This window comes from Mycteria americana, chromosome 26, assembly GCF_035582795.1.
Source record: "Mycteria americana isolate JAX WOST 10 ecotype Jacksonville Zoo and Gardens chromosome 26, USCA_MyAme_1.0, whole genome shotgun sequence".
Classification (NCBI taxonomy): Eukaryota; Metazoa; Chordata; class Aves; order Ciconiiformes; family Ciconiidae; genus Mycteria; species Mycteria americana.
The window spans coordinates 1,039,972-1,060,748 of record NC_134390.1 but is presented as its reverse complement, the minus strand read 5'-3'; the positions used below and the strand labels follow the sequence as shown (position 1 = coordinate 1,060,748).

The following is a 20,777-nucleotide window of genomic DNA, read 5'->3' as shown; positions in this document are numbered from 1 at the left end:
TTAATCAAGATAAAAGCAGATGGAACTATGCTTCCCAACCGCAGGCAAGGCTGGGACTGTCTGGGATAAAAATGTGCGGCGGGTGTCGGATTCAAATAGAAGCGATGCCGAAGAGGCGTTAAGAAGAGTTGGGCTTCATAATAACCAATAGAGCGAACACTTTGCCAACCCCTCTTCTCACTTATTTTTATTTTCTCCTCAGCCCCGGGTCCTTCCCCACCCTCTCCACAGGGAAAGCTGAGGCCGGGGGAATATCAACGCCTGTGTGTTTCCATCTATTTATTTACTCGGTTTTCCTCCGCACAGCTCAGTTGCAGGGAGCTGCTGAAGCGTGGAAAAGGCGAGGTTTGGGGGAATTCAAGTAAAACTTCACAGCCTGCTCAACTCGCTCCTAAAGCCGCTGCGAAATTCAGCCTAGAGGAGACAGGAAACCCAGAGGAGCTCGTTAAGCAACACCTATTGCTATTCCACAGCCTCCCTCTCTTCCCCCCCCCCAAACCTCTAAAAATTCTTATTTAAACACAAAGGAAGACATATAAAACACACCCGAACCTTTAAAAAAAAAAAATTCCTTTATTCGCCAGACATTCCTTCTTGATAACTTTAGCAGCGCCACTAAAATGTGCAAAACTGTGTAAAAAGTCGGAAATTGTGGCAGGGGAAATGTGTTTTCTGTTGGGTAACCCATTTATTAGCAAAATAGCCCCGAAATGCAAAGTTCAGAATAGAAGGTGGGCGGCTAATCCTCCCCAGCCTTATTAAAACCGCACACACGTTTGCATGCGTGGTATTTAATCCTTAAATACTCAGGAAATCATTTCCAAGTATTGCACTTTAATACTTTGGCTCCCGCATCCCCTCTTTTTTTTTTTTTTTTAATTTTTTCAATATTTTTCCCCACAGCAGCTAGCACCTAGATGTATTTCCCTCCGATAACCATCGATCAAAGGCGAATCCCAGCAGTTTATGGGGCTAAACTTCAATAATTCGCAATGGAGGGCGCGACGGCGCTGGGCTCTTCTCTTCCATCCCCGCATTAATCAGAATAAAAATGAAACAAAATCCTTCAGCTGCTTCACGGGGTGACATTTTCCAAGCGTCTATCCAGCTTTTAGAAGAGAAATGCTGCCGGCGGAGGAGTGGAAGGTGGAAAACGCCTCTGTCCACCCCTCTCCATCTACCTATGGAGCTAATGTATGTACCTGCCTTCCCCTATGCACTCACGGCCCGTCGCCTATAGAATATGCCCTTGCATGCAAAAGCGCGTCCATCTCTTCTTGTCGGTGGGAGAAGCAGAGGGATCGGGGCACAAAAATCCCCTTGGAAGGAGTCGCTTTGCTCTCTGCCCTCCAGCCCGGCTCCTCCAGCTCCCCTGCAGAATTAAAACTGATATTGGCATCTTCTGCTCCATCGGGGATGAGGGCTGAGTGTTTTGTCGGTGCCATACTCAGTTGAAATGAATATGTGTATAGATTAATGTAGCCGGAGTTCTTTAATAAGGTACTGGCTTTAAAATACCTCGTGTACTGAGGGCAGATAAATGATGAATTAAAAATGGGTCCAATGATCGGACTCTTGTCTAATCCCTCCTTCTGGTCCCTCGCGAATATCTTTCTTTCTTTCTTTCTTTCTTTCTTTCTTTCTTTCTTTCTTTCTTTCTTTCTTTCTTTCTTTCTTTCTTTCTTTCTTTCTTTCTTTCTTTCTTTCTTTCTTTCTTTTTCTTTCTTTCTTTCTTTCTTTCTTTCTTTCTTTCTTTCTTTCTTTCTTTCTTTCTTTCTTTCTTTCTTTCTTTCTTTCTTTCTTTCTTTCTTTCTTTCTTTCTTTCTTTCTTTCTTTCTTTCTTTCTTTCTTTCCTTCTTTCTTTCTTTCTTTCTTCCTTCCTTCCTTCCTTCCTTCCTTCCTTCCTTCCTTCCTTCCTTCCTTCCTTCCTTTCTTTCTCTCTCTCTCTTTCTCCCTTTCTTTCTCTCTTTCCTTCTTTCTTTCTTGCTTCCCTGCTTCCCTTCTTCCTTTTTTCCATTCTTCCCTTCTTCCCTTCTTCCTTCCTTCCTTCCTCCCTTCCTCTCTTTCTCTCTTTCTCTCTTTCTCTCTCTCTTTCTCTCTTTCCATATTTATTAGAAAATCATGAGTCCGCAGCACGGGCAACTCTGTGCAGACCTGCTAAGTTCTTTGCTCTTACACCATAAATACGCATAGATCTTTATTCACCCCTATATTACACCCACGTATGCATTCTGATTGAATAGTTCTATGGATTTCTACCCCGTAGAGCGTAGATTTGCCTAGATAACTATATCATCATCTCTTCATGTTAAATGAAGGTTGGTATATGCAAAATTGCCTTCTCCATTACACTCGTCTCCTTCCTCCCTTTCCAGTGCTGGGTATTCAACACAGAATTTCTTTTCCCCTTTGAGCAACCTCTAAGGCAAAGACTGAAAACCAGGGGGAATATTTAATGCTATTTGCCTCGCGGAAGGGAAAAATAAAGAAAAGTGGAGGTTTTTTTTTCCTCCGCTCGGTGTTTTTGGGGGCTGCGGGGAGCTGGGCCGTCCGGGGAAGCCGGGCTGCAGCATCGGGCGATGCTCGGTCCCTTCGCAGGGTTACGGGGCTTTCCAGACGGTCTTTGTCACATCTATGGAGCCCTCTCCGTGACCGGGGGGGGACACCCCATGGCCCCCCACCAAAGATCTGCCTGTTAGAAGAGAAAGAAAGAGCAAAACCCCCCCAAAACGGGGAATATCCACATTTTAGTGGGTGTCGTCCCCGCTCCGGGCTCGGCAGAGGCAGCCCCTGCCGCTCGCAGGGGAGGTGGGAGAGGGGCCGGGGGATTTGGGGTTCAGGGTGGGGGGAAAGCGGGGTGCAAAGACACAGATCCAGACCTGGCGAATGTCCCCTCCCGGCCAAGCTTTCTTCTCTTTCTGCCGTTTTCCCACGGCCCAAGCGCGGCGGGTTTGGGTGATTTTGCCGTTGGGTTGGCTTCTCCCCTCTTTAATTTTTTTTTTTTTTTAGCCCCTCACCCCCCCTGCTTTGTTTTTTTTTTCTTTCTGGAATGCAAAGTTTCGGGGTGAAATCAGCTGGGGGTGGAGTGAGGAGGAAGGGAGACAGGGGAAGGACAGCACCGCTTATTGCAAGGCAAGAGGTAAAGGGGCTCAGGGATTTCACCCACCCCCGCTTGCAGCCGACCCCCCCTTTTCACCCCTTTCCCTGGGTTATTGCTTATGTATTATTAACGCCCCCCTCCCCCCCGCCCCCCCCCGCCGCCAGCCCCTGCTCAGGTCTTTTCCAGGAGTCAAATATGAGCAGAAACCAGCTTTGCCCACACATTAAAATCCGCATTATTTTAGTCAAGTCATCCCCACCTCCGAGCAGAGACCAGCTTGGCTCAACCCCACTTATCTCCTACACCCACTTAACCCCCCCCTTTTTATTTAACGATTGCCCCTCTATGCCCATTTTTCCCCTCTATGAGACAAAAAATTCTGCCCCTCTCCCTCCCTCCACCCCCTTTTTCCTTTTCTTTTTGCCTCTCTCCTTACCGAGCGAACTTCATTGTTTTCTGGAGGAAATGGTAATGTTCAGACATTAAACCTTAATTGGGCTTTTCTTTATGATGTTTAATTTCCTCCACGGCAGACGGGTTTGCATCTTGCTGGGAAAAGAGGAGGGGAAAAAAAAAAAAAAAAAAAAAAAGCCCACGAAGAAGAAAAAGGAGAAGGGGGGAAAGACCTTGTTTGAAGTCTGCAGTCCAGCTTGGGCGGGGGGAGAAAGGATGGAAAAAATCAGGATTAGGAGAAAAAGGCTCCATAAAACCGCCCCCCCCCCCCCCTTTGCTGTTTCAGCACTTGGCTCATCTCTCTGCCCTTCGCTGGGGGGGCGGGGGGGGGAAAGGGGGTTTTAATAAAAAATAAGGGTTGCGGCATGGAGCGGGCAGGTCGGCGGCAATGGCATTGCCCGCGGGGCTGCGGCGGAGCAGCGCGGACGGGCCGCGGAGGGAGGCTGGAGCCTTAACTTGACCTTCACTTTGCGAGGGCGGCCCCCGCCCACCCAGCCGGGCAGCCCAGGCGGCTCCTCCCGCAGGCAGAGCAGGCAGCGCGGGCAGGGCAGCGCGGGCAGCCCTCCGCGGCCGCGGAAATGGAGGGAAGGAAAAAGAAAAGAAAAGAAATCAAATCGAGGGGGGAGGAGGGTGAGTGCAGGCAGCTCCTGGCCCGGACACCCACCCCCCCCTCCAAAAATCAAAATTTCCAAAATTTATTTACAATCTTGGAGGGAGGGGGGTGTGTGTGAAGGCAAGTTTTATCCGCTGCCTAAAAAAAAAAAAAATAAAATCTCTATTACAGTCGAGCAGACCCTTTCGGCTCCCTCTGTCCTCCCCGAGAAATCCCCTTTTGCCCCACCGCATCCCCGTCCCCACGACCCACCCCCCCGTCCTCTAAAGAGGCACCGAAAAATCCCACAGCACATTTTTTTTCCCCGACTACCTTTTTTTTTTTTTCTTTTTCCCTCCCGAAATCCACCCCAAAATCCCTTTTCCCCTATAAAAAAAGGACAACGCGGAACCGCGGCAGCCAGCGCGGCTCCTCTTTGCAAATAGGTATTTTCTTTAGCCCCATTCAGGAAAGAAAAAAGAAAAAAAAAAAGGGCAAATAAAAAAAATCCATGGCAGGGCCATTTCATTGGGTTAAGAGGATTTTTTGAAAGTTTGAGGAGAGGTTCCTCGGACTTGGAGGAATATATTTTGGGTGAAAAAAGAAATAAAAAAGAAGTGCTTGTGCAGATGTGTGACTTCGTCGGTGTTCACCCGCCTTTGTGCGTGTCTGGGGGGGAGACAGATGCTTTATTTCACAGTCTCTCTATAAAGAGATAATTATATATCTAGTTATCCACCGGAGCAATAAATACTCTTCATCCCCAATTACAGATGAAGATGGTTGGTTTAAATACCCATAAAGTCAGTGTTTGGGCTCTGGCTGCAAGTTGGAAATGAGGGATTTCTTTTTTTTTGGGGGGGGGGATGAGGTGTAAAGAGCCACAGCGGGGAAAATCCAAAGGAAAAGCCTTGCGGTCCCGGCAGCACCCCAAAAATGAGCACGACTGGCTAAAAAATAATCTCGGTATTGCTTGAGCTGGGCCCCGGCAGCGGGGTCCCCGCGGGTGCGATGAGTTGGTGGGTCCTCGGCCGGGCGGGGGGAGCAGGGTGGGCTGCGCTGTGCTCCCGCCTTGCTCCAGGGTTACACGCACAGATATTTCCACTCCATACACCCCCCCCCTCCCCATTTACCCCCGCAGATCCCCCGCAAAACCCCACGGGATTTATTTTTTCCGCGAAGAAAAAAAAAATCCCTGGCCCACACCATCTATTAAAATAGAATATTTTATATTACTTCTCCCTTGAAGATATTTTGACTTGAGGTATGTACGGCCTTTTCTTTTTTGCCCTCTTCCTTTTTTTTTTCATCATTTTACTGGACCTGAAGCCCGCCCGACATTCCTCAGTGCTACCTTGGGTCTCACACTGTACTTTTCCATTCCTAATTTTTTAAATGCTTTCTCCTTTAGCAGCGTCTCGTCTCACCTCATAATAGTTTACTGGGTAATCATAAAAATAAAATGAATTTCCACACTCTCTGTAATTATCGACACTTCTCCACCCGACGGGTAGGTTTGGGAGGCACAGGAGTGCACTGGCTGCAAAAATGAATATTAATACGCTTTTCCTTTGAAATAAATTAATTTTGGCAAACGTTTTTATAATGAGATATCCTGATGGTTTATGTGTTCTCTGTGGCAGTGTTTGGCTAACCCAAGCCTAAAATTAAAGCACAAACCCTCTTAAAAAATTACAGGTAGATTTTTAACGCGGATTTGAGGCACATGCTCTCATATTCCAGCTAGACCAAAACACGGGCTAAATGTGATTTATTCTGACTGGGGGAGATATAAGGTTTCTACATTTTTCTGGTACCAGAAAAGCATTTGGAGGGGGGGGTGTGTGTGTTTAAATTTCCACACTGCCCAAAGCAGGCAAAATACTTTATTTTCAAAAATAGTCATTTTTTGGCCTGAAAGAGGGAGAAGGGAGAGCCCCCCTCCCCTTGAGCTGCAGAGAAGGATAGTTAATACGAGATTTATTGGGGGGCGAGGGGCGCGTATCTTTATTTCCTATTTGAGCAACATGAAAATAAAGTCACTTAATGAAGTCTGACTCTTAAAAAAAAAAAAAAAAGAGTTTGTGGATAGTCAACAAGACGCAGCCAGTAGAAAATCCGCGCAATTTAGCCGCAGTAAGGAGCACAAGCCGAGTGATCTTTTTATCTTTCTTATCCTTTTCATCTTTATTATCACTCTTGTTAACAACACCAATGAGACTGGATACATATATCTCCTTTAAACGCAGTCATCCATGGAGCCATTGTAGTTGCTAGCTACAGATATATTAATTAATTTATTCTCTCAACAGTAAAATATTGCTGTGTCTACTTGCTACCTACCAAGCAATAAAAAAGAGGCTTTTTTTTTTTTTTCCTTCCCCCCTCTGCACTTCATTAGGCTTTACCTACATGTTTCCATTCGAAATGATTTGCTTAAAACTAATTACTTGCAACGTACTTCATTTTCCCCTCGCAGGGTCTGGAAGGTTTCAAAGTGGGGTGGGTGGCCATATGCTGATAAATGCTGCTAATTGTTCCCACTTTGTGTTTATTTTATCTTTATGAACCCCCCACTCGGAACCAAACCAAGGCATTCTTTGGCAAGAACGCACTGGCATATTAATGATAAGGGGGGGGGGGGGGGGCATGTGCCTGAAAACAGCCCCTCAAATAGCACGGGGGAGGAAAGCAAACAGTTAATATAGCAGGGAATTAGCCAAGGGACGGAGCCTGAGCCACACACAGGCCGGGAGAAGGAAATCCACTCATTCTTCTCACTTTAATGGGAATTATTATTATATTTATCGTGACTTGCTGTAATACGCGGAGCTGCAGCCCCGGAAAAGGCAGCTGCCAGGAGGTGCTTTGCTTTTGTCTGATGTTTGGGAGTTGGAGATGGGGGGGGGTGGTGTATTTGAGGCGGGAATGCAAAAATATTTCCACGCGTGGACACGGGCATCTCGAAGATAAAGCCCAAATACCCCTGCGTTGCCCGTGGGGAACACCGCTAGCATCCAGCACCTACCGCCGCACCCCCACGGCAATACCCAGCACCTAAAGGTGCCCCCCACCACCCAACACCCACACATCTCCCCCCGGCACCCACGCTCCTTTCACCTCGCTCTTTGTCCAGCTCCTTTTGGGCCAGGTCCGAAGGGCTGGAGCGCACACAAAGCCCACGCACACCCGGGGACACCTATATGCACCCACAGCCTATAGCACTCCATGCTATATAGGCTACGCCTTTACTCTTTATTTTGGGGGGCGTATAGGAGGCAAAAAAAAGAGTTTCCAGGTCCCTCCCCTCCAGGCAAAAGCCCCGACCGGGTATATTTTCTCCTGCACTTTTAATTCTTCCTATTTTTCCCTCTGCTAAACCACCTCTGCTAAACCGCCGGGATTTGGGTGTAAAAAACCCGGGTTTGGCTCAGGACAAGGGGGGTTGTGTTGGGAGAAAATGAGGAGCGGGAGAAAAGGCTTTGGGCTTTCTGCCTTGAATTGCCGGGGGTGCTCGCGGAGTGCCTGATTAAACTTTGCTTAAAGCGGCTCTTAATGGCTTGGAAATGAGCTCGGCGCTAAGTCGGGCCGGGTTTTGCAGAGGGAGTTCAAAGAAATCAGAGATTTCTACAGCACAAAGGTGTCAAGAACAGATCTCCTGGCTCCGGAAAAAAAGACCCTTTTTGTATTCTTGCTTTGCACATGATATTTCCCATATTAAGTATACGCTGAAAGCACCGAAGCAGGAATAAATCCCCCAAATTGAGCCTCACGCATTCATGTTTTCTACGATTTTTGCAGGAGCCGTGAAATAGCACCTCGGTCTTTGTCATTAACGGTAGAAATATTCCTCGCAATTAAAGAGATGAGGGTTTTCTCCCCTCGCTAACGAATTCATTTTAAAGCCGGAGCGATGAAATACGCTGCTGAATAAAAGAAACCAGCCCAGAAATAATACAGATTTTATGGCGAAGCAACAATTTGTTCTATCCGCTCGCCGGTAATAAATAAGTTTTATCTATTTTCGTGAGTGTTTGAATGTCTTTGAAACCCAACTATTCCTGTTCAAGGTGAACCGGCTTACAATATGTACAATTTATGTCACCCTATAGCACTCGGACCTGTTAATAATTCCTCCTCCTGCCCATTTTCCTGCCAGATTGGCGCAGGGACGTAGGAAGAAGGGGGAAAAAAAGTGGAGAAAAGTCGAACTAGAGTTTGCTTTCACAACATATGTACACGCGTATTCTCCTGGAGCAGGAAAACCAGAGGGAAAGAGTTGCGCACCCGTGTCACAAAATAAAAAAATAAAGTAAAAAAAAGGTAACTATGACGGGAAAAACGTTCATTTTCCCTCTAGAAACCCCAAGCCCTCCGGATTTCCCCAGCTACCGCTTTTTCATATCCCCAAACTTAAATTTATCTGGAGGGGTGGTTGGGTTTTGCTGCTGGAAGCAGCAGAAGTGGGGCCCATTCCTATGGAAATATTTGCTTTCCTCCTTCCTCCTCTCCTGTTCAAGCAGCTCCTAAAAAAAAAAAACAAAACAAAAAAAAACAAAACAAAAAAACCCCCAAAGATGCAACTGCTCAGAACTGGATAAATCCTCTTACAATTTTGGAAGACCTCAAGAGCACGCACCCGGTGTTGGGGAATCCTGCCAGGAAGCGGGAAGCGGGCAAAAAGATATTAATTCATCTTAATCCTGTGCTTTTCGCAGAAAAAAACCTGATCTTAACTCCCTCAGGCTGAGGCTGAGGTCGCTGGCTCCCAGTTGTGCCCAGTCTGGAGGGTGGGCTGATCTGGGGGGTTACTGGGCTTGGGGCTGGCTGCGGCCAGGGCTGGGGGAAGCATCAGGTAATTCGCCATAGACCTCACTGTGGTTTCCTTTGGCATTTCTTTAATAAAAATCCCTTATCGCTCTTCTAAAAGCTTTTTTCCCCCTGCCTCTGAGGAGCGTACGGCGTCGCTCCCGAAAGGAAAAAGCAGAGAATCCATTATATATAAATACCCGCTTGGAGAGAGATGCAGGAAATCATAATCTAATTTATTTAAATTGGCCTAACGGGGTTCTTTTTTTCTCTTGTTAAATGAATTTGCTGCGAATTTACGCCGAAGAAACGCAATAACGCGGGTCCTAATAACCATAACCATAACGATAAGCATCAACATGCCGGATCTAAACCCAGCCTAATATATTTCCAATTTAAGAGCCGCGCTTTCACGTCTCATTCCCATCTTCAAGTCATACCCAGGATTTCTTTGACGCTCCTCGGATTCCTGTGTCTATAAGGAGACCCATCCATATAGCATTTCCATATGGCCATAGGGAGCCCCTTGGGCAGGGAGCTGCTTCCAGGAGAGGTACAGCCCCCCTGTACCCCCCGCCAGAGACAAAAGAATCCCAGTTAGCCCATATTCAAGCTTCTTTAAAAAAAATATATAGCCTCTCGGTTGAGTTTTGCTCCCAATTAATGCTCCGCGCACGAGCATAACTCTCATTAAAGCAGCAATTTGGAGATTAACTCCTGCTTCTTGGTTCCCCAGGATTTTTCTAATTATATTTCGAGCGACGCAGCAAGCGATATTTCTCTTCTTTTACAACGCATTTCGCGCATTCATTTAATTATCTTTTTTTTTACCAAAAGATGATCTACAAGCCACAGAAGGCAAGGCTGGCCAATATATTTTTTCTTACTCTTTTATTAACCTTGCAAGTTAATATTAATTTTAGATAGTAAACAGTAAATCACCAAGTAGATGTTTGGGCAATTTTATTTATTATCAAGAAATCACATAATAATACATTATTATTTTTTTTAATTATTATTATTATTGTGAAGCGACTTTTTACATGACTATATAAAGCCAGAACGTGCTATAACAGACATTTGCATAGACCCTACATAGAATAGCTTGAGGTAAGAAACATTACATATGGACTATACTGCGAAGGATGCATATTAACAACCGCAATAACCTAGACTAGGGGAGACGAGCAGAAAAAACGATACCACGTACACGGCGAACAAACACAGAGCAAACAGAAATCCCACCGAGCCGCCTTTTTAAAGCAATCTGGAAGAGAATATTGCATATATTTTCATTTTCTTCGGCATTTTCTCTAGGGGTTGCTGCTGGTGTCTTGGCCTTTGTGTTGGGGAGGAGGGTGGGTTGGTTGGTTGCTTTTTTTTTTTTCCGGGGGAAACAAGTGCCCCTCGGTGGGTGAAGAATAACGAAACGGATTGATTTGTTTTTTGGGGATGGTGGGATGGAAATCCCACACAGCATTTCTGACGGCTCACCGTAACTCACCCTCATTTCTACCTCCCTCCAGCTCCAGCCTCCCTCCCCACCGCTGCCCCATTACCGGGGGGCGACTGGGAGCCTCCTTCAGTCAAACCTGCCTGGATTCCGTCCTTTTTTCCCCTGGAATTCCAACCCCCCGGGTCCCCACGACACTGCACAGCCCGAAGTCACCCTCTGCAGAGGCAGCTCAGCCCTGCGACAAGGCGACAAGGTGCTCTGAAAGCACCCAAAGCTCCAACATCCCCCCCCCACCCAACCACCCCCCAAAACTCCCCGAGACATTGCATTCCTCCACATCGCCTTCCTCTTTTAATTGCACATGGCTGGAGCACCTCGAGATATATCTCTATGTGTGTGCGTTTTAACACATCCTAGGCTTTATTGCACAGCAATCGCGACAGGCGATACCCTCCGCTGCGGCTTTTTTGTGTGGGAGGAGGGTGGCAAAGGGGGGACCCTCGCCCAGAAGCCTGCATTGAAAGAGGAGATGGGGGGGGGGGGTGTCTTTCTTTGCAAAAAGCTGTGACATTTCCCAGGTTGGGAATGATTAAAAAAAAGGGGGAAAAATAAAGAGAAGCAGCCGGGGAAGGGATGGGGATGAAGGGAGGAGGGTCTGCAGGATGGTCCTTCAGAAATAAAGCTGAAGGAAAAGGCTCAGGGAGGGATTTTTTTTTTTTTTTTTTTTTTTTTAAGGAGTCGGCTCCATCCTTTGCAGCTCGTAAATAAAAGCATTCCTCGGCGCTGCTGGTCATGACCATGAACGCGGGGAAGCGGGAGCACGTGGTGAGCATCCAGACTTCCCAGAAAACGCTGCTTTGCCATAAAATTAATCCCCCCTCCGATATAAAACGAATGGAGCAAAGCGCGGCCGGGCAAAGCACCGGGCTGCAGCACCGCTGCCCCCCTCTTCCCCTTCAGCCTGAATTAAAAATTCCTATTTTTTAAATTTTTTTTTTGTTCCTTTTCATCCTGAATTACAATTTCCCATGCAGGCAAAGCTCCCCAGGGCCCTAAACCTGCTGCTCCCCCCTTCCTACCCCCCCCTCCCTCGCCTCGCTTTCCCCCCACCTAAAAGTGCCTCGAACACAGACCTGACAAGGAATCACGAAAATTGGTGGGTTTCCTCCAAGAAATCCCAGCACACGTACAAAGAAAACGCTTTGCATCCTACCAGGCCCCTCTCTACTGCCCTGAAAGGGAAAAAGCCAGACAGGGGTTTAGGGAGCCACCCCCCCCCCCCCAAAAAAAAAAAAGACTGAAACCTCTTCCTAAAGATGGGGTGCTTCTATTTGCAGCTAGCAGGACTATTTAGAGATGTAAGGAAAGCATCGCTCCTGCTAGAAACCGGCAGGGTTTAACTTGATGGGCAGCTGGGGAAAGGAGAAATAGGGTGAATGAACTATATTTCCTCTTAAAAACCCACAATCTCCTTTTTTTTTTTTTTTTTTTTTTTTAATTGGGAAAATAGCACCCAGGCGACAAAGCACATCATCCGAGTTATCCCAGGGAAGGAGAGATGCGACTCGCCCAGACTCCCCCAAGCCCTTATCACCGGAGGGTACAAAAAACCAGAAGGATTTTTTTTCTACCTGTTTTCCCACCTTGTCGTCAATAAACACAGGCAAACAGCATACATACGCTGTCAGCGGAGCTGTTGCAAAGAAAGAGCTTTTTTTTGTTGGGGTTTTTTTAAGAGGAAGGATATAATTTTGGGGTAGTGCAGAGAAACTCTGTGAATTCAGAGAGGAAAAAAAAATCTCCGAAAGGTTCGGTATACATGGAAGGAAATTCAGATTATTTTTTTTTTCCCCCGGGAGGGTTTTCTGGGGTGTGGGGGGGTGCGTTTTCCTTCTCCTTGGGACATTCTGGCGTTGAGGACAACACCACCGCCTGCATAAAAGCCTCATATCTATGGGGACATAGTGTGATACACATACCTCATATATTATATAGATATATACCATATACACCGGTTATATACACAGTCTTTGTCTCTCGCCTCTTCCTAGAGATCCTGATTAAGCCTAGAGATACTGATGAGCCGTAAAGCTTCGATTTAGACCGAGAACAACACATCTTGGGTCACACCGTCCACTCAAAAAAAAGCATCTTCCATAAGGATGCGGGTCCGGTGCTTTAAGACAACACACCCCATCCCCTTCCCTATTTTTTTTCCCCCTATTCCTTTATTTTTGGCTATTTTTTTCCCCTCCCGCCTTCTCACTAAACACCAAACCAGCCCTAAACCCTGCGTGGCAGCCCAGGAGAGGGTCCAGAATCCACCTTCATCATCCTCAACCCCGGTCTCGCCGCCAACCGAAGCCGGGCGGGGGTGGAGGGAGGTGGGGAGCGGGAGCGGCGGCCCCCGACGGCCCCGACGGTGCCCGGCGCTGCACGGAACCCTACCTGTGCTGCTGGCCAAGGAAAGCGGCTAAAGTCGCACTCAAAACCTCCCCTTCAGCCCGCCGAGCATCTCTGGAAGCCGTCTGTCCCCCCGCCGTCCCGGCGGAGAAGATGCCTTATTATTATTATTAATTTCTTTTTCTTTTTTTTTTTTTTTTTTTTTTCCTCGCTGTCGGGTTTCATATTTTAAAGGGAAACTGGTTATTTATTAATATTATTTCTTTATTCATTGATTTCTGGGTAGGGAGGGGTGGGGGGATTCAGAGTGGTCAGGTAAAGTCCCGGCAGCTCGGGTGAACGCTAGAGAGTCTATGTGGGGGGGTTTTGTTTGTTTTTTTTTTTGTTTGTTGGTTTGTTTTTAATACCCGACACGGACGCTTTTAAAACTTTAAAAGAAAGACAGGGCTTGCTCTCTCAGGAGGAGTCTTTTCTTTTTCATACGCCGGTTCTGGAACCAGATCTTCACCTGCTGATCGCTCAGGTTTAATCGGTCTGAGAGCTCCCTCCTTCTTTGGCGAGTAATGAATTCATTGACCATGAACTCCCCTTCCAGCTCGGCCAGCTGCAGCTTGGAATAGGGTTTTCGTTTTTTCCGGGACCGTGTGTGCATCGGGTACCAAGGAGCACCTGGCAAAGGGGGAGCGAGAGTTGAGCACTTGGCAAGGAAAAAAAAAAAAAAACCCACAAAAAAATCCCCAAACACCTCCTCCTTACAAAAAGGGGCACCCCCAGCACCCCTCTCTGCACCTCTCTGGTGGCCCCGCTGTCCCCCCAGGGTCCCCTCGCTGTTGTGGCTGTGGTCGTGGGTGCTTAGGGATGCTCCCAGGGCCACGGGGGATGCGTGGGGCGGGTGCAGGAGGCAGGGGAAGGGAAAGGTAGGGAGCAGGGAGCGAAGGACGAGCCCGGCACCCCCCCGGGAAGGGCTCCCCAGCCTCTCCGGCCCCCCTAACAGGGAGAAGCTTCCACCCCGATGCCAACTTTGAAGGGTGTGGGGGTTGTTTGGGTTTTTTTTGAAGCATCCCCCCCTTCTCCCCCCTTCCCTCGGGCAGACACACCTCTGCGATGTCCCCAAAAAGCTCCGCTTTTGGGGACGCTCCGCCAGCCGTCCGCGCCGGGCAGGGATGCGCAACCCTTCCCTGCCTCTCTCTGTGTCTTTTTTTTTTTTATGGGATATTTACATGTTTATAGCCTTTTCTTTTAAAAGAAGCACCACCTAATAAAACATTCGGGATTTCGGTGCTACCCCTAGTGGTCTCAGCACACATAGACACGCCGCTTCCATCGCTGAGCCCATGAATTACACCACGAAGGAACCCCACGCCGGCAAGTTTCCAAGCAAACCCCCCCACCCCCCCACCCCTCCTCCCCAAAACACGACCAGATCCAGCCCCGAGACACCCCCCCACCCCCTCCCAACCCCTTCCCGGGTCTTACCACCGGTGCCTAAAGTGCTGCCTTGGTTCAGGGGGGACACCAAACCCCCCGCTTCTCCGGTCGTGCCTTTATTCCCTTCATTGAGCAAGGACGAGCTGGAGTCTGACTCCAAGGACTGGCAGGACGGAGGGTCGTGGGGCACCGCCTCGCCGGTCGGATAGTCATATTTGCTGAAATTGCCCCCCATGCCATTGGGGAGGCTGGATTCGAGGGGTAGCAAGGCACTGTCCCTGCCCCTCTCCTCCCTCTTGAGCCCGCTGGTTTCCGAGCAGGTTTCCCGGTAATAACATTTGCTTTCCTCCACCCGGGCGAGGTCGCAGGCTCTCCCGAAGGAAGGGTTAATGGAGACGGGGCTGCTCAGGTAGGGTTGAGGGTACCCGTTGCAGGGTTCCGAGGATGCCCAGGGCAGGGAGCAGACGTTATCCCGTCGGGGGTAGGAGAGGGAAGGCAAACCGGGCAGCTGCCCTCCGGAGGCGCGGAAATTGGGGAAGTAGAAGGTGTCTCCCGTGTGGATGTTCACCAGAGGTCCCACAAAGCCGGGATTAAGGAGGTTGTGCTCGCCCATTTCCGCGGGCCTGACCGAAAGCTTCTACTTTATTGCTATCTGACATTAAACATAGTTAAACCGACGGCTCGGCCCCATTGGTCCGGGGGGGTCACGTGAGCCCCAAATTGCGCTGGGAGGGAGGGGGGGGCCCTCCCCTCCCCTGGCAGCCGAGACAAAACACAACAGCAAGTTCCGCCTTTTTACGCCTTTTCTTCCCCCCCCCGGCCTCTTTCACCCCCCCCCAATAATAAAAAATCATAAAAAATCCCATAAAGCATTTTATTAAAAAAAAAAAAAAAGCAACAGCTCCCAGCGCTGGCTTGAGAATCGCGAAGCGCCCTAAAATGTCATATTTAGCATAAAATAATCGATAGGCGAGGGTTTTGCCCCAAAACCGCTGCGCCCTCCTCCCCCGGCAACACTTCGGGGCCCTCCACCATCTGCAAAAGCGAGGCTGGCTCTCATTAATTAGCTCCTTTATTAACTAAAACAGTTCGGATTTACAGTATCTCCCCAATAAATTACTATTAGATATTGTGTCATATAAAGTTTACGGGCTTTTTAAGGAGACGAATGATGGTGCCCGCAACAGGCTCATATTTACGCGCGGTGGGGTGGGAGAGTTGGAGGCTATTTGCGACCTTTTCTACTCTTTTTTATTATTATTATTATTATTATTAACATTTTTCCCCCCTCTCCTCTCGGATTAGGTGGCTTTGTCCTGGGCTGGGGAAACGCAGCCTCTTCCCTGGCTCTTGCCACTCTCTCAAGAAAGGATGGAAGATTTTTTTAACAATCCTCAATCGCTTTTATTAATGGTCTGTGTCGAATAAAGCAGCCAGAAGCACACGACTATATATAGCCTTAATTTCCCCGGTATGTATTCCATAGGCACCAAGGCGCACACGCGTATAGAAATAAGTGTTCAAATCTTTTTTTTTTTTTTTTTTTTTGCTTCGGTTTTGGGAAAGAATAAAAATTATAGTCCTTCCCCCCATTTCTTTGGTCCCCACCCCTGGAAACAGAGGTACACACACACACACACGGAGCTGGTTCCTTATAGCAATATATTCTGCCCTCGTAACACTACAGAGCTCTTCTTCCCTCCCACTCATCGTCTTCGCCTGGTCGTACTGAAAAGAGCTGCTGCAAAGGAATACAAGGGATGAAAAAAAAAAAGAAAAAAATCAATATTGGCTTCTTTCAGTGCAAAAGAAATACGTTGGGCAAAGAAAAAAATCCTGGGAAAGGTGCATTGTATGGAAAGCAGGAACACGCAAAGACATTTGAGGGTGGTTCATGTCAGATATTTTTTCTGGGGTGGTTTTTTCCTCTCTTTTTTTTCCTTGCTCCTTCCACCCCCCTTTTTTAAAATTTTTTTTTTTAAGAACCCAAAATGCCCACCCCGTTTGCCGGATTTTTGCATGGCTTTGCATTCCTCCCTGCCTTAAGCAACTCCCAAGCGCTCCCCTTGCCAGGTTGACTCTGCAAAGTACCGTAAATATTCCTGTAGAGGTAAAACCGCTGCGCGGGGGCGGAGGCGCTCCGCGGAGGCTGAGCAGGGCGGCTGCAGCCGCACCTCCCCAACCGCTGCCTTTCCAGCCAGCAACCAACCTCCCTCTCCAATAGCTTATATATTTCTCAAGCATAAAATCATCTTTTTCCTCCTCTGGCAAACCACGGGGGCTTCAGCTAACCCCCCTCCCAGCCCTGCAAGAAAAAAATCAGGTGCCTAAACGAGTTATAAAATAACTTTTCGCCTTCCATGGACAGCTCCTGAAGGTGGCAAACCTATTTCCCCTATTTCCCATCCCTTTTTCTCCCTGGCACACCTATGGATATGCTACATACATACCTTGCAGAGATAACGTGCGTACGCTTTGCCTGCGGAGGAAGAAATACGACTACTAGAAATATTTTGCTAGAATGAAAGTTTAGCACTTTTTTTTTTTTTTTTTTTTTTTTAAAACCTTGCCAAGGAATTTTTCTCCCTGCAGGTATAAGTGAAAAAGCTGCTTGCAATTTCTCCAAGAGTGTCTTCTCGCTGCAGAAGAAGCGCTCGCAACGCTGGGCGAGCGTGGAGAGGAATAGTTTATATAAAAAAGAGCACGTGATCCCCGGAGGTTGCCATCTGAATTGGCTTTGTTTGCTGTTTTTTTTAAAGAAAACCCTTCCTCTACCTTGCTCTTTTCTTTGCAAAATTCCCCGTATAAGACGTGCCCGGGTGCTGCACGGCTTTGTTCTCCACCGGACCTTGGGAAAGTATATTTTTGCTTCAGAGGAATCTCGGGGCATTTGGGGCTTTTCCTCTTGATGCAACTTGATTTTTGCTGGGTGCAAAAAAAAAAAAAAAAAAAAAATCATAAAATTTCACGTTTACCTCCAAGGAAACATTTGGGGAAGCAGCTGCAGGGCTGAGCTGCGGAGCAAGTGAACCTCAAACTGCACGCTGGAGTCCTGCGTGGAGGGATAATGTCAGCGTGGGCATCACAGCAAGGGAGAGGGAGAAAAGGACCCTCGGTTCCCTTATTTATCTTTCTTTTTTTTTTTTTTAGAGCTGGGAAAATGCTACAGCCGTGCTCAGAAATATCTTAAGCGACGCAGAGCGTGGTGCGTACCTCCCTGCTCTTGGTGGCCTTGAACAGGGCTCCCCAGCTCCGCGCTGCTCCTGCTGCAAGCAGACAGCAGGTCCAAGGAAGAGAAAAAAAAAAAAAAAATTCCTAAGGAACCTTAAAGCAAAGCTGCCACGTTTCCCCCCGGAATTTCTTCCCTATTAAAAATGCATTTCCCAGTTCAGGTTGAGCGCTTGGGCTTTTCTAATGCTCAGCCCAGGCTGAGCGGTGCTTAAAACCGAAAGCCTGAGCCGAGTCCTGCTGCTTGGGGCACTGGCACTGCTGGCTTAGGCAGCCTCCTCCGTGCACAACCCACCCCGAGAGCCGGCTCTCCAAAAATATATCCCGATTTCTACCTCATACTGCTTTGACCAACGCCCCTTCTTTTTTTTTTTTTGTGTTCCCCCCCAAAAAAAAGTTGCCCAGCCCAGCAAAAAAATCTCGGAGCCTTTCCCTCCTTTGCAGGAATCCCGGTTTTCAGGTAGAGAGACCTTTTCGACGCCGATATTTAATAATCCTCGGGGAGGGTTTATTTTTTTCCCCACCTCCCCAAGTTACACAGGCAGCTTGCGGGAAATGCTGGTGGGAAGAAGCCGGGAGAAACTGCCTGCCCATGGGAGACGGGGACAAAAAAAAAAAAAAAAAAAACCAACCCCCGAAAAAAAAGAAAGAGAGAAAAAGACGCTGGAAAAGCAAGATTGCAACGCCTCAGTTCAAGGTCACTGTCTAGTGTAGTCAATGGGATCGACATCTCATGCTAATGACTGTCTCGGATGAGCATCCCTCACTGCCCGGGGAAAACAACAACCCCAAGTTTGGGGGTGACTTTCTGCGCTTTTCCCTTCCCCCCTCCTCTTTGGGGGATTTATCCCGGCGCTCCTCCCTTCCTCCCCTTCCCCTTTTGCACCATCGCAACCCCTCTCTACCAAGCGTGAGAAATAAGATTTCCCCTTCCCCTCCTCCCCGCATTTCATCTTCCCCCCGCGGGGCTGAGCTCGGCTGGCGGCTCCCACTTGAACAGGCTCTTTCTCCCCCACCCCTCCAGCCTCGGCTCTTCGAGAAATCCCCAATCAAAATCAAACTCAAACCAAGAAAAATGCCCCCAGCCTCATGGCCCCAACCAAATATTTACATTTCAGATGGGAAAAACTCAGCCCCACTTTCAGTTTTCTCCCAGAAAAGACCATGGAATTTAACCCTCATAGGGCAAAAATAGCCTGCAACGTATGTACTGCATCTTCCTGCCTGCATTTTTCCTTTTTAGGGGGGAAAAAAGCAAATTAAAAGGTCTCCTTGTGCCTGAGCAGGTTGGAAAAACAGATCCCGTCATGGCTCAGCTTTTCTGCTCAACCCAATTTCACCCCAAATTGGTCGGGAGCTGGAAGGAGTTGTGGTGACTCGACCAAGAAGTTAGCTGCCAGGGTCAAAAAGGAAGTATTTAGAATAAATATATAGATACATGACACGGGGAATAAAATATAGACAGGCTTTGGGAAGCCCGCAGAACTGTTATTTCGGGGTAGCTATATATCATTGAAACCTGCCCCGGCTACTTTTTCTGAGGTGGAAAATGCATGTCTGTAGACACCTTATAGATATATAAGTGTACAAGACATCTTATATGTATAGGGAGAGGGTAGTAAAATGGAATACGTAGGAGCTGGGCAGAAAAAAAAAAAATTTAACCTGGAAAAGTGGTAAATGGATGCGAATAAAAATGTCTACGACACTTCAGCTCATCCAAGACAGAAATCATCTGGGGCAGCTTTCCGTTGAGCGGAGGCAGGTCCAGCCTCGGTGCAGGGAATAGTTAAATGCCTGGAATATCATTATATTTTTCCCCAGCTTTGCCAGCAGAGGATCTTCTCCTCCTATTAGGTTAATGTAAACCGACGCCTGCATCCTTTGTAAGGCAAAGGTTTAGTCCCAACTTTAGGGAAGTTTGCTTTGTCCGCCAGCTCTCTTTTGGGTGAGAAGTTGGCGTTTTGTACTGTAATTCCCTTGGAGGGCTGAAAACCCCCAACAACTGTAACAACAAACGGGTTAATGGTCTCGAATTCACGACTCTTGAGCAAATCGCAATTGGAGAGCCTGAAAAGCGTGATCTCACTTATTTAATGTTCCTTGTAAAGGAAGAGAAAGTGGTGGGGAGGAAAGGGAGTTTATTAAACCCACGGCGGGTCCAACTGGGGGCTGAAGCAGCTGAGGTCCCTGCCAGGCAGCAGCTTGCCCCCGAAGTGGAGGCGACAGGAGACACGGCATTTTGCTGGATATAATTCTGAAACACGCAGAAACACGAGGGTTTCCCAAAATGTGCTGAACCACGTAGGCGAGGCAGTTTATAAGCAAGGAACCAGCAGTGCTGCAGGAGGTTGTGGGATGTGGGTACACACACACCCCGTGTTGGCTGTCAGTGTCTTAAGAAATAATTTCTTGGCAAAGCCTTTAGAAGTCTCTTCTCTTTTACTGCTAACCAAAAAAAAAAAAAAAAAATCTCCTTTTTTTTAAGACCAAGCTCTTCCGTAACAAATAGAAAGTTAAGCAGCAAGAGTTATACTCACCTCTGCACTGAGTACAGGGCTGCGAGAGCAGAATTCCCCCTCCAGATTAGGAAGTTATTCTGTAAAGATGCGTTAGGGAAAAAAAATATATGCAAATGTGAGCGAACTGAAATGAGAAGAAAAGAGAAAGACAAAAGAAAATCAAAAGGAAAAAGAAAAGAAAAAGGAAAAAGAAAAGAAAAAGAGAAAAGAAACAGAGAAAAGAAAAGAAAAAAGAAAAGAAAAAGAAGAAAGAAAAGAAAAGAAGAAAGAAAAGAAAAAGAAGAAAGAAAAGGAAAAAAGACAAAAGACAAAAGAAAAAAAAAAAGAAAAACGAAAAGAAAGAGAGAAAAGAAAGAGAGAAAAGAAAAAAAGAAGAAAATGGCAGGAAAAAACCAAAGAAGGGCGAGGGAAATCCCTTGTCCGGGATTTGACCATAAAGGCTGCGGTTGGGAAGTTATTCAAAGTCCTCGATACAAAGGAAAGAAAAGGCTAAACTTGGGAAACTTCCTTTTCAGGGCTTTATTGTTGGCCATTAGCCCGCCTGTCTAGACTTCAAATAACACCTTGTTTATCTGTAAACAGGAGCGGGAGCTGCTCGGGGCTGGCTGGTGGGGAGAAGATCAAGGGTGAGGGTCCCCTCGCTTATTATCCCCGCAGCTCGTGATGTCAAGGTCAAACAACGCCTAGTCACGGTCAAGGGTAATACAGGAGTGACGTCACGGCCTGCTGACCTAACACCCAGCGAGCTACGGGCAGGGCGTTCATGGATAAAGAAGCAAGGAAAGG

At 47.5% G+C, this 20,777-nt stretch overlaps 1 protein-coding gene across 1 annotated transcript; it reads right to left on the bottom strand.

Moving 5' to 3' along the window:
• Positions 1-13,243: 13,243 nt before the first annotated feature.
• HOXC12 (homeobox C12) lies at positions 13,244-14,854 on the bottom strand. Its single transcript, XM_075525704.1, has 2 exons — positions 14,290-14,854; positions 13,244-13,482 (listed from the first exon to the last, which is right to left on the bottom strand). Exons 1-2 carry the CDS (start codon positions 14,852-14,854, stop codon positions 13,244-13,246), a joined length of 804 nt encoding a protein of 267 aa, XP_075381819.1.
• Positions 14,855-20,777: the final 5,923 nt, after the last annotated feature.